A 13,877-nucleotide genomic window follows, 5' to 3' on the forward strand; every position below is an offset into this window, starting at 1 on the left:
AGAGTTCAGTTCCCTGTGGCTTTGGGATTCAGTTCCTAGAGCCTGCCCACCGTTCCAGGGCACATGGCACCTTCTACACAGGACAGTTTGCATCTTAAAAACCAACAAGAGAGCTTCTCTACTGCTTTGAATATCTTTGACCTTTAGACCCTCTTTTTAAAAGGACTTACCTGATTAGATCAGGCCCACTGATGGGGCCTTGATTCCGTCACCTTTGTCACGTAACAGAACCTACCCGCTGGAGTGAAATCGGGGGTTTTACCTGCACTCACAGGGAGGGAAGTGTACTGTGTGTGTATACCAGAGTATGAGAATCTGGGAGCGTGATGCTAGCATTATGCTTCCCCTCAGATTTATTTAAGAGAGCAGTGACTACTTGCTTAAAAAAAAAAATTGAATCTTTCCTGTGTGGCAAGTGTTTCTCTAGGCCATGGAAATATGAGGCTAAAAGACCCCGTTCCTGTCTCTGGTGCGGTGTTGGAGACCAACACGGAAGCACTGTCCGTGATGTTCAGTAATGCAGCTACAGGACAGGTGTGACCAGGCTGCCTGTGGAACATGCAGAAGGTACAGGAAGGGAGAAGGTTGGCTCAGAAAAAGTTCATTATGTGTAGGCAAAAAGCGCAAATACCGCTGCACTTCTTAAAAATACAAAAATATTTCTTAAATTGCTTATTAATATCCTAGGAAGAGAAGTTTGACATTTAAGATGAGGAAGTGATTAAAATCATTTTTCTTTCTCCCAGATGGTATACCTCAAGTTTACTATTTTGGCCCTTGTGGTAAATACAACGCCATGGTGCTCGAACTGCTGGGACCTAGTTTGGAAGATTTGTTTGATTTATGTGACAGGACGTTTTCTCTTAAGACCGTTCTCATGATCGCCATCCAGCTGGTAAGTCAAGCAGGAGGTTCAGAAGCTGTTTGAACAGTTTGTATGGTTCTTTTGGTCACACATTCGTATTGCAAGCTTCAGGCTTTGGGACATTACCTTTACAGAACATTTGAGCTAATGAAGTCTCTACTTTTCATCTCACTGCCTTTTTAGGATGCATAGAACTTAAAATAACTGAGCCAACTGTATTTTATTTGGGTGAAGGAATTAATATCTTACTGCTTTAAGTCAGAATGTTCTCAAGTTTGAGAGTTGTTTCTAGCCCTGTTTTCATATAGAAGATGAATGTATAGACAAGAGAACTCGCAGAAACGTGGATTTATAATGTTAGTAGTAATAAATTCTAATGGCCCAGGAAAAGAAGAAACAGCGAGGGAGTCTTATAAAATATTTAAATTTCAGGGAACCTGAGGGGAAACCACTCAGAGGATGATTTAAGGCAGTTTTGAAATCTCTGCCAGTAGTATGTTGCAAAATCTGCAAGTTGTTTTTCTCCATTGACTCATTAATTCCACTTCTACAAATATAGCTGGTGGAACTGTTCACATATCCTTAAGCTTTTTGTGCAAGAATGTTTGTCATAATGAGGGAAACAACCCAAATGTAGAGAAATTACAGGATTAGTTCAGTAAATTATTAATAGATGCAAAATAATAGGTAGCTATTAAAAAGTACATATTAAAAAAAGGTCTTATAACCTGGAAAATGCTCAAAGTATATCATTACCAAGAAGTATGGGTCATAGAAATATTGTATATTAGGATCCAGAATTTGTTAACAAACAAAAATGGCCCTAAGTGACTATATGTTTACATTGTGTTGTCAACTATTATTACTGCTAAATGAAGCAATTTTGTTTTCTTATTTGTAATGTCCTACATTGTGACATTTTGTACAATGAACATTATTTGAAAATGTGTGAAAGAATTGGTGAAAATGTGCTATATTATCATTAAAGTGGTCTTCCAAGATTTTCTGGTTTCAGGATCTTTTAAAATGTTTAATGCCTAAGGAAAGACATAAATACATTGTAAAAAAGAAAAAGAAAGATATCCTAAAGGGTACTGTGTTATTTTTATTTAATGGTTTAGATCTCAGTTTCTTTAATGTAACTGTAACAGTTGTTTGATGATTGAATTGATAAGAACAAATGGCAACTTTATGAATATGTGTTTTTGCAAGTCTCAGTTCAAGACTTGGTATTAGTAACGCTTTTGATTATCTGAGGTGGGATCATCTGTAAGTGCTGACTGAATCCAGCTCACCAGTATGAAAGGAATTCATGAAATTCAAATACTTAGATTTGTAACTGACCAATACAGTGAAAGCAAAGACTTTTGGTCATAATTGGATATATTTTTGAGAAACTATAGACTGATATTATATTACCTTTAAAGAGTTGAAACAGATATCCTTACATTCACTCTTTTTTTAATATGACAACTTGAAACGTTTAACTATGATACAGTTAGGCAGATGCATAAGATTATTTTTATTTTCTGATAGCTCTCTTTATGTTGTTTTCATTGTGAGAATTTTGTCTTGTCTCTATCATGCTTTTTTATGCTAGTGACAGCCTAAAATAAAACTTTCTTTCTTCCTTTTCTCTCTCTCTCTTTTTTTTTTTTTGGTGTGTGTGTGAATCAAGATCTCTCGCATGGAATATGTCCACTCAAAGAACTTGATATACAGAGATGTAAAGCCTGAGAACTTCTTAATAGGACGACCAGGAAACAAAACCCAGCAAGTTATTCATATTATAGATTTTGGTTTGGCAAAGGAATATATTGATCCAGAGACAAAGAAACACATACCATACAGAGAACACAAGAGCCTTACAGGAACAGCTAGATATATGAGCATAAACACACATTTAGGAAAAGGTATGTGTACCTTTCATAAGTACAGAAGTTTGAATTCAGTAACTATCCTAAGAGTGTGAGTTTTTATTTGTTATTATGGTTCAATTTTGGGGGGATTACAGTTGCTTCTGTTGTAATTTTTATTTATCACATCTGGCTAGAGTTTACTTTGATTTATATTTAATACAATTCTTTTAAAGTAAGTTGCTCTAGAGTAAATGAATGACAGATCCTTACATTCACTCTTTTTAAAATATGACAACTTGAAATGTTCAACTTTGATATGGTTAGGCAGATGCATGATTATTTTTATTAAAGAATATGAGAAAATACTTAATTTTAACTGCATTTAATGTGTGTGTGAAGACTTTTGATTGAGACTTTGGCTTTCTATACAGCCAGCCAAGGAGATGGCATCTTGCCCAATACATTGAATGCTGAGAGTACATAACCTTAGTGGTTTTGTTTACAGTATAGAAACTATATGACTTGAGACAAATTATTTAACTTTTTAAAGAGGGTTCCTTATAAAATAATATCAACCTCACAGAGTTTCTTATAGCTTCTCTTCTCCTCCCCCTCACCCTATTGTCAAGGATTTATTCCAGGAACATATATTTCATTGATTTTTGTCACATCTCTCTAGTCTCTTTTTATCTGGAACACTCCTTCACCTTTCTTTTTAGTTCATGACCTTCATATTTTTGTGGAGTATCTATAGGATATTTTATAGAATGTCTTCAATTTGAGTCTGTCTCATAATTTCTTCATGATTATATTTGAGTGTGCATCTGTAGCACAAAATCACAAGTGAGGTGTTGTCAGTGCGTCATGTCAGGTGGTGTGTGATGTCAGTTGCATGTAGTTTTCATCCCTTGCTTAGTGTAGTGTCTGCTAAGTTATACTTAACAAGTTTCCTATTTTCCCTTTGCCATTCAGAAGTATTTTGTAAGTGAATTTGTGAGATTATGTAAATACAAATATGTTGCTCCTCATCAAATTTTACCCACGATCCATTGATGATTTTCTAATTCATCAGTCCTTATGTATTTATTGATAAGCTAATGTAAGCAGAAGCTTTTTCTTTTTTTCCCATTTATTGACTAAAGTAAGTAAGGACTCATGGATTCTTACCGAAAGTAGTATAGTTCACTGCTGTCATTATTTATTTTGATACTCATGTCCCAGATTTGGCCACTGTTGCCCAGTCCAGCTGGCTGCTCTGTCCTTTGGCTTATCCTCATGATTCTTTGAAAACTTTACTTTCTGGAGCTACAACTTGTTCCATATTCATCTTGTAGTTTCTCTGCTCTAACCCAGAAACAGAAGTTTCTTCCAGTTTCCCTGGGTTCTTTTATTGGATAATGTTGTAGAAAGCAGGATCTGGGCACTGGGTGTTCTCATTGCTACTGGTGTGTTATTGCTTCTAGGCCGCTTCTGCAGTGGAACTACGAAATCCGTATGTGTATGTGAAACACATGTCCACACATACATATATTAATACTTCTCTACTAAGAATCCTGAGTTGATTATGATACTTTTAATTTCATTCTAAGACCACAAAGGAGTACCTCTGTTTCCATAGGTGTAATTCCCTTGTCTTTTCTCTCTATATGTCTTCCTTTGCCAACAGTGAGAACTATGGCTATCACTACTCTATTTTACTCATAGTTAGAAGCCTAGGATCCTCAGAATGTTGTTTCAGAATTGGTTACTAATAACAGTATGTAAAACAAGCTTACTAGAATTGACAGTATTTGTAATTCTTATTTTATTGAAAAGTTCATTTTTTAAAATAAAATTTACATTGAGTGAAGTTTACAACATTTGAGTATATCATGTGTGATTTTTGACATATGTACACATGTGGGTAGTCCACAACCCTGTCAGGATTTACAACATTATTATCATCCCTTAGACTTCATTTGTGCTCTCTCCCCCACTTTCTCCAAAAGTAGCCACTGATGTGATTTCTGTCACCATAAATCAGTTTTGCTGGTTCTGTTACTTCATATAAATGGAATCATCTGGCTTCTTTTGCTCACTATGAGATTAATATTTGTTTTTAAAGTATCAGTAATTTTTTTTAGAGGTTTCTTTTTGAGGCTCAGTAGTATTCCATTGCACAAATATACAACACAAATGGTTTATTTATTCGAATGTTGATGAACATTTTGATTATTAACAGTGTTTTTTTTTTTTTTAAAGATTTTATTTATTTGACCGACAGAGATCACAAGTAGGCAGAGAGGCAGGCAGAGAAGGAGGTGGGGGGGAAGCAGGCTCCCCGCTGAGCAGAGAGCCTGATGTGGGGCTCAATCCCAAGGACCCTGAGATCATGACCTGAGCTAAAGGCAGAGGCTTTAATCCACTGAGCCCCCAGGTGCCCCTATTAACAGTATTTTACTATAAGGAATTAAAAAAAAAATCTTTCGGTGGGTATATGTTTTGAGTTCTTTGGGTAAATACTTGAAATTGGAATTGCTGTTGGGTCCTACAGTAGGTATCGTTTAACTATAAAAAACTGCCCATCAGTACCCCAAAGCATTCATACCATTTCCTATTTCCACCAGTAATGAATGAGAGTTCAGTTTGTTTCAGTCTTGACAATATCTGGAGTTGTCCTTCTTTTTCTTTCTAGCTGCTGTAGTGGCTATGTGGTGGTAGTTTGTTTTTCCGGGACTAATGATTCTGAGCTCTGTTACTTGTGCTTATTGACCATTTGTGTGTCTTCTTTTGTGACTTGTGGTCATTTAATTGTTATTTAGAGGAATTCTTTTATATATTCTGGATATAAATTCTTTCCCAGATATACGTCCTGTGAATAGATTCTTCTAGTCTGTGGCTTACCTACTCTTTTTCTTAGTGATGTCAGTTGTTAGCAAGAGTTGTAAATACTTGTGAAATCAGTTATTTATCAGTTTTTTTGTTTCATGATCACTACTTTTTAAATCCTGAGAAATCTTTGTCCCCAGGAGATGAAGACATTTTATGTTTTCGTCTACAGTCTACAGTTAATGTTCATATGGTGTGAATTAGGGGTTGAGGTTCTTTTTTTTTTTTTAAGAAATTTTTCCTCCCTTTGGGAGAGTTTTTTTTTTTTTTTAAGATTCTATTTATTTATTTGACAGAGAGAGATCACAAGTAGGCAGAGAGAGAAAGAGAGAGAAGGAAGCAGGCTCCCCGCCGAGCAGAGAGCCCAATGCGGGACTCGATCCCAGGACCCTGGGATCATGACCTGAGCCGAAGGCAGAGGCTTAAACCACTGAGCCACCCAGGCGCCCAGGGGTTGAGGTTCTTTTTATGATACCATATTCTTTCCCATTGGGTTATTTCTTTGCCTTTCTAAAAAAAATCAGTTCTAGGGTTATGTTTATAGTAGTTTATTCTGAAGTCTCAAACCGTGGTCAGTTTTCATATCAGAGAAAGTCAGACTTTATTTTTTGCCTTTAGATTCCATCGCTGACATCTCACTCACAAGGAAAAATAGAAACATAAACCAATAGGCACTTATCCATCATCACTGCTTAAATGTACCTTGTGTATATACTCACTTTTTCTTCAAGACCTTAGCAGTAATGTGACCCAGGCTTCAACTCCTGGTCATAGCTTCTTCTCTGACCATTCTTCCAAGACTTACCTGCTCTCTGTGGCATTCCCTGCTTCTTCCTCTGAGTTGGAACTAATAGCACAAGTGTTCCCTGACAGGCTCCTGATAGAAGAGCTGTGGTATTTTTTCTCTTCAACTGTCTGAAATCCCTGGAAAATATAAATCTGCCTTACTTTAAGACAAGTAAGTTTCAAATATCTAAAATTAGTTGCATTCAGGTAGTGTTTTTGGGGGGAGTGCCTTTCAATAGCAAACTTTTGTGACAGATTTAAAATAAGATTGCGTAGATACACAACTTTCCGGATTGTGTCTTCTGTTAAAATCAGGCACACCTGTATTTATATGAACAGTGTCTGTGAGAGATTTTCATTTCATGGTACTTGTTAACAGACTATTGCATAACAACTAACAAAGGTTCACCGCCATTTTATTGTGAGACATGAAGTCACAACTTCCTTATGGCCCGATGTTTTTTTTATCTGAACAATGGCACATGTAACAGCATTCTATTTGTAGAAATGGCAAAGCGAATCTGATATGTTTGTCCCTGTTAGGAAAAGACTGCAGAGCTTGGGAAATGGCATTTAACTATTACAGTAATCTTTTTACTCCCTTTTCAGCAAGAAAACAAACAAAATATTTCTTTGGCAAGTATTGCAAAGATCAAAGGCTTTAATCCTTCCTTACTTTCTCCTATTTACAGAAGCCCTGCTTCTTAATTTTTATGTGGTATGGGGAAGTAGATGGGCAGAGAAAATTGGTTTCCCAGATTACATGATTTCCTGTTTTTTAAGAAATTAAGAGTAAGCTTAAGTCACGTGAGTTTAAGTGCTGAAGAGTTAAAGCATTTTTATAAGTGAGGTGGCTGTGAACGTGAGCTTTTTAGTGATGTTTTGAGTTTAAAGCACCAGCTTTGTGAGGAGTCAGGAACAGATAGAAAAGAAAAAGTAGTGAAAATGGGATCTTCTCGTAGTGATTTTAATTTGCTTATGTATTTTTTCCTTTTGGCTTTGCCTGGACTTTGGTGATTACTCTTTTAAGAGGAATTAAAGCCTTCTTACTCATTTTTTACTCTTGTGCATTCAAGGTCTTTCTTACACACATGAGCATTTCAAAAGAGAGAATTTGGCGACAGACCTTTGTGCACGTTTATAAGTATTTTTCCTTTGTGGAGATTGGTGCACTGTATCAGATTTAAAAAGGAAAAAGCCGGAATAGTGTAAAATCACACTGTGGATTTTAGCCTCTTTATTCCTGTGATCGATCGGTCTATCTATCTATCTTCACTGCACGATTAATGTTAAGTAGGTAGATGTCTTCATTCACTTGTGTACCTTCTCGAGTCACTATTCAAGATGGAATCTTATAAAGCTGTGTGTGACACATGGATTTCTGTGGTCTGCTCTAATGGAAGCCTTCTTTACTATTATGTTGAAATGTTATTTTAAAATTGTGTCTGCTTGAGTGTCTTATTTTTAATACTTTTTCAAGACTTTTTTTTGTTTGTTTTGGTCAACTGCTTTGAACCTCATTTTATAATCTTCCTTTGGATCACTCATTTTTCCTTTCATGACAAAACTGGCCTTGTTGAAGTCATTTGAAGTAAATACTCTGCGTTTCTCTTTACTAAGTAGTATTGGAATTTTTTAAAATTAATATTGAATATTCATGAACTAAGGGATTAGGATTTGAAGAATAAACTGCCAGTTGCTTTGTAAATGTTAATAAAAAAATCTGTGTTGCATAGAAGAATAACATTTCAAGCCTCTAAGTGGTAAGCTCTGAAGGGATCACAGAATTTATGATTTTACAAAAATGTCTTCTTTCTGTGATGTCATCTGATGGTGTGTGATTCATATAATTTCTAGGTTAATTGCCTAAATTCCCGAGGACGGCTCTAAGGCTCCCAAACAGCTTCTTAGCAGTTGAAAAATATGTATTTACATTTTATAATTACGTTTTAACGGTTTAAAATTGAATTGCACAATTCCTCGCTTTCTTAAACAAAATACGATGAACATAATTTACATTTTCTGGATGACTCAGCTTTGTAAATTTTGTGTGATTACTATTATATGATGATATCCTCGAGTTCAGTTAGAGAATGTTAGGATGTATACCTTGATTTAAATAAGTTAAGAGAAAATGCATTTAAATAGTGGTGCTGTTTTTTAATGTAATTTTTTAGAGCATTTTTTTTTTAAGAACAGTTTTTGATTCACAGCAAAATTAGGCGGAAGGTACAGAGATTTCCCTTATACTCCCTGCCCCAACACAGGCAGCACCCCCCGCCCCGACCCCCGCCTGTTAGCATCCCTCACCAGAGTAGTACATTAGGTACAAGTGATGAGCCTACCCTGTCACATCATTATCCTCTGTGGAGTCTGTAGTTTACTCTTGGTCTTGCACATTCTATGGGTTTGGATACATTTGTAATGACGTGTATGAACCATTATAGTATTATACAGGAGAGTTTCACTTCCCTAGGCATCCTCTATGCCCCACCTACTCATCCCTCACTTCCCACCTCCCACCCTCCAAACTCCTGGCAACCACATCTTTTTGTTGTCTCCATAGTTTTGCCTTTTCCAAATACCATATAATTTAAAATAAGCAACATGTAACCTTTTTAGTATATGTGCTGCCGAAGCGAGCACAACATGTAACCTTTTTAGACTGACTTCTTTTACTTGGTTATATGCATTTAAGGTTTCTCCATGGTTTTCCATGACTTGATAACTCATTTATTTTTAATGCTGAGCACTATTCCGTTGTCTGGATGTACCACAGTTTATTCACCGTTCACCTACTGCAGAGCATCTTGGTTGCCTCCAGGTTTTGGCAGTTACAAATAAAGCTGCTATAAACATCCATGTGCACGTTTTTGTGGGACCTAAGTTTTCATCTCCTTTGGGTAAATACCAAGGACAATGCTGGATCATATGTTAAAAGTATGTTGTTGTAAGAAGCCCTCAGACCCCAGCAGCATGTCTGAAAGTTCAGCTTAAATTCTGACATTGTCTACTTGGAGATAGCATGAGATCCCAAGATTAAGGATTACATCCTGCAAGACCACTCACCAACCCCGTGCTTCAGATAACACTTGCAAACTCTAGGGTGTTACCTGTGCTGCTCACTGATCATGGACAAATTAGAGGCTCCAGCTACCTCCTCCTTAAGTTCAAGTTTCTTTGCTAGAGTGGTTTTGTAGACTCAGGGAAGCACTTACTTAGATTTACGAGTTTATTACAGGACATGATAAAGGATACAAATCAACAGTCAGAGGTAGGATAGGAGCCCAAACAAAGGAGCTTTTGTCCTTGTGCAGCTTGGGCCCTGGCTTGGTGACACATATAGGTGTTGTGGATCCCCATGTATGGAAGCTCTCCCAAAAGGGCCAGAAATCTGTCCTCTTGGGGTTTTATGGGGACTTCATTACATAGTCGTGATTGACTAATGCATTGGACATCGGCTAGTTTAACCTCCAGCCTCTTTTCCCTCCCTGAAGGTTGGGGCTGGGACTGAAAGTCCCAACCCTCTAATCATAGGGTTGGTCTCCCTGGCAACCAGCCCGTGATCTAAGGTGGGTTCAGGATTCACCTTCATTAGTTACCAAACACCCATTTCACCTTTATGGCTCTGAGGTGTTTTCACAAAATGTGGCTAAAGACCTAATATATCTTGAGATATATATTCTGGTCATCTGAATGACCAAATATATATTTCTTTTCTTTTTTTTTAAGATTTTATTTATTTATTTGACAGAGAGATCACAGGTAGGCAGAGAGGCAGGCAGAGAGAGAGGAGGTAGCAGGCTCCCTGCTGAGCAGAGAGCCCGATGCGGGGCTGGATCCCAAGACCCTGAGATCATGACCTGAGTGGAAGGCAGCAGCTTAACCCACTGAGTCACCCAGGTGCCCCCAAATATATATTTCTTATAAATCATTATGTGGTAGTAGTGTTATCTCGTTGTTTTAATTTGTGTTTCCTGATGACATAGGATGTGTAGCATCTTTTCTTATGTGTCGATTGCTGTAGGTTTATAGTCTAAGAGTAGTTATTTTTTAAAAGGTTTTTATTGGTATTTAAATGTCTCATGGCATACTATTTGTTATCATGTGTAGTATTGTTGCTGGCAGTACTTCACTCTTCTCTTTTTTTGGTTTGCTTTTCCTGATAGCCAAATTTATTGGATTTTATCTAAATTAAGAGAACTGGATTTCAAGAGCACTTCTTTAGTAATCAGGTGAATGCATGTGCTGGGTTCCATTGCTCTGAAAACTTTTTTTTTTTTCTTTATGCGTTCTGGTTATTGCAACATTGGGTATCTGGATTGGTAGCTGTTGCTGCACATTGTCTTGCATAATTGTGCCTTTTCTTTTGCTAAATAGGTTTGTGTTTTCATTTAACAAAAACCATCTTAATTATGTAATTTTGGAACATGTAAACAAGCTCAGTGAATTTTGAAGAAGAGTTTTTTTGTGGGGGGCGCTGTTAGGGAAAAATAATTTTCAACATTTTAGAAGGAAATATAAAGTGAAACCTTTGCTTGTAGTAATTTTTTTGTTGTTTATGTATAAAAAATGATTTAAATTTTCTTCAGTGAGAGGTTTTTTTTTTTGATTTTTTTTTTGAGCTCTCTTGTCTTGCCTGTATTTAGTGTTAACTAACATGTCTTTTGGCCTCATTGTTTTTCATTTTTGTAGGAAAGTGCAGTAATGAGGATTTTTTTTTGCAAATACTTATATATATATTAGAAAGTTTTTGCTTCTAAGCATTTGATACATTTTTTCTTTGACAGAGGTAAATTTGAGTTAATAAGGAAGGGAATATTTTTCTGTTGATGAAAATTAAATTGAAATTAAGTCAAAATAGAAATAGTTCTAAGCACGTGAGGAATAAAAGTAGTTTAAAAAGAGGAAAATAATGTTCAGTTAAAGAGTAGGACTTGTAAGTAGAAAAGCATTGCAGAAGATGTACAGTAAATGTTTGATTAATTGATTGGTTCTACTTTGCCTTTGTTTTCTGAAATGAAAAAAGTTCAGATGTGGTTTAGAATTCTGCCTTTCTCATTTAGGTGCATAGTTTTAGGCTTGTCTCTTAGCCTTTCTGAGCCTTTGTTTTCTTATTTGGGATTAATGCTGCTTTAAGTGTAGGTAGAATTTTAAACAGTCATCAGTATCACACATTGACCCATACTAGGCTCTTAATATGTGCTGATTCTGTGTATTTTATATGATAAATATATTCTTAAATAGCAAAATTTTAACTGACTCTTTACATAACTTTTAAACTTATTGGAAAACTTACTTTAGAAGATTTTTTTTTTAAAGATTTTATTTATTTTCTTGACACAGAGAGGTCACAAGTAGGCAGAGAGGCAGGCAGAGAGAGGAGGAAGCAGGCTCCCTGCTGAGTAGAGAGCCCGACACGGGGCTCGATCCCAGGACCCTGAGATCATGCCCTGAGCCAAAGGCAGAGGCTTAACCCACTGAGCCACCCAGGCGCTCCCTTTAGAAGATTCTTTAATGATACCTATTGTAAAGTAAATCATTTCTCATTTCTTAGTTGCTCATAGAACCACATAGTAAGGGTTCCTATAATGAGGATTCTTGGCTTCCAGGGAAACATCCATTTTCAGACAGGCCTTTGTAGTTAAGTGCTTTATAAAATGTGAACAGGACCTAATAAGGGCCAGGATTACCTTTGGGAATTTTTTTTTTACCCCCATGAAACAGATCTGTTAAAGACCTGAGGAGGTTTTCTTTAGTTACTGTCTTTGACTTCCGTTACTCACTACATGGTTGAAATTTACTTCCAGATCTGTCAGTTGATGAAAGAACACAAAGAAAAAAATCATGAGGGTAAGGAACATTTCAGGCTGAGTCACAGAAGTGGTTTATTTTATTAGGTTATTTTATGACTTGAATTTTTAAATACTGTGTAAGTTTTGAGACTAATACTGCTTTCTGAGACTATAGTATAGGCAAAATTACCTTATGATCAGGGCTTGTTGGCACTCTGGTAACTAAGGCCCCACACCTTGAATTTAAAGGGAAATTGCCTTTTATACTGTGTTCCTCTCCTTAACAAAAAATGCTACTTGGGAGGGGTCAGTATTTGCAAATCATTCAGTCTTTTAAATTTATCTCTATAGTATTTCATATGCTGCTTATTTCACATGTATTTCATATGGTACTGATTTTTAAATCTGTTTTCCGGTTGTTGATTGCTTTCATAGAAATACAATTTATTTTTATATATTGAACTTGTATCCTGTAACCTTGCTAAAACTCACGTACTAGTTCTAATAGGTTTTTTTTTTTTTGTAGATTACTTTGGATTTTCCACCTATATAGTCATATGGCCTGCAGAAAAAACTAGTTTCACTTCTTTGTTTCCAATCTGAATACCTTTTAATATTTTTCTTGATTGATTGATTTATTTATTCATTTATTTATTTTATTTTTGGGTACTAACAAAGCTTCTAGTATAAACACTGAATAGATAATGTGAGAGTGAACATCCTTGTTTTGTTCTTGATTGTAGGAGTAAGAATTATGGCCATGTACGAATTATGTTACAGATTTTTCATAGAAGTCCCTTGTCAGAATGAAGTTTTTTTCTATTGCTTATTTAATGAGTTTTAAAAAAAATCATAAATGCATGTTATGTTTTATTAGGTAATTTTTGTGTATCTTTTGAGGTGATCATATGATTTATATATTTTATTGACATGGTGAATTACATAGTTGGTTTTTGAAAGTTAAACCAACCTTAAATTCATGGGATGAACTAGGCATCGTGTATTAACTTTTGAAGGATTTTGTGATTGTGTTGATGAGAGACATTTCCTGTGTTTTCCTTTGCTTGTAAAATGCCTTTGACTGGTAACATCATTAATGAAAAGAGTTTGGAAAGATGCCCTTCTCGTCTGCTTCCTGAAAAAGTTTGTGTAGAGCTAGTATTATTCCGTAACTGTTTAATAGACTTCAGCAGTGATGCCATCTGGGCCTTTGGTTATATTTTGGGAAGATTTTAGATTATAAATTAAATTTCTTTAATTGGCGTAGAACTATTCATATCTTTGTAATTTATCTTTTAAGACATTTGTTCATTTCTTCGAGTTGTTGAATTTACTGGCATAATGTTTGTTCATAATACTCTTTTACCATTTTTTGATGTCTGTAGGATCTGTCCTGGTGCCCCCTGGTTACTCCTGATGCTAGTAATTTGTGTTTTCTGTCTTCCAGCCTAGTGATACAGTTTTATTGAGTTTTTCATGTAACCAGCTTTTGATTTTGTGGTTTTCTCAATTGATTGTCTTTCTTGTTATGATTGGTTTCCTCATTTATCTTTACTTTTCCCTTTCATCTTATATTTGGTGGTATTGCCCTAACATAGATAAATGGGTCACATTACAGGGTCCTGAAATGGACCCCTACACAGATCTCAGTTGGTTTTTGAGAAGAGTTCAAAGTTAAATCAAGGGTGGAGAGCATAGTATTTA

At 35.9% G+C, this 13,877-nt stretch overlaps 1 protein-coding gene across 4 annotated transcripts in view; it reads left to right on the top strand.

Moving 5' to 3' along the window:
* The window catches only part of CSNK1G3 (casein kinase 1 gamma 3), a 115,198-nt gene that overhangs the window by 67,351 nt on the left and 33,970 nt on the right, over positions 1-13,877 (top strand). For all 4 annotated transcript variants that reach the window (XM_046000035.1, XM_046000038.1, XM_046000037.1 and 1 more), the window contains exons 5-6: positions 747-895; positions 2,544-2,778. In XM_046000035.1, the coding sequence (XP_045855991.1) occupies positions 747-895; positions 2,544-2,778 (384 nt within the window). The remainder of the gene's footprint in view (positions 1-746; positions 896-2,543; positions 2,779-13,877) is intronic.

This window comes from Meles meles, chromosome 3, assembly GCF_922984935.1.
Source record: "Meles meles chromosome 3, mMelMel3.1 paternal haplotype, whole genome shotgun sequence".
Classification (NCBI taxonomy): Eukaryota; Metazoa; Chordata; class Mammalia; order Carnivora; family Mustelidae; genus Meles; species Meles meles.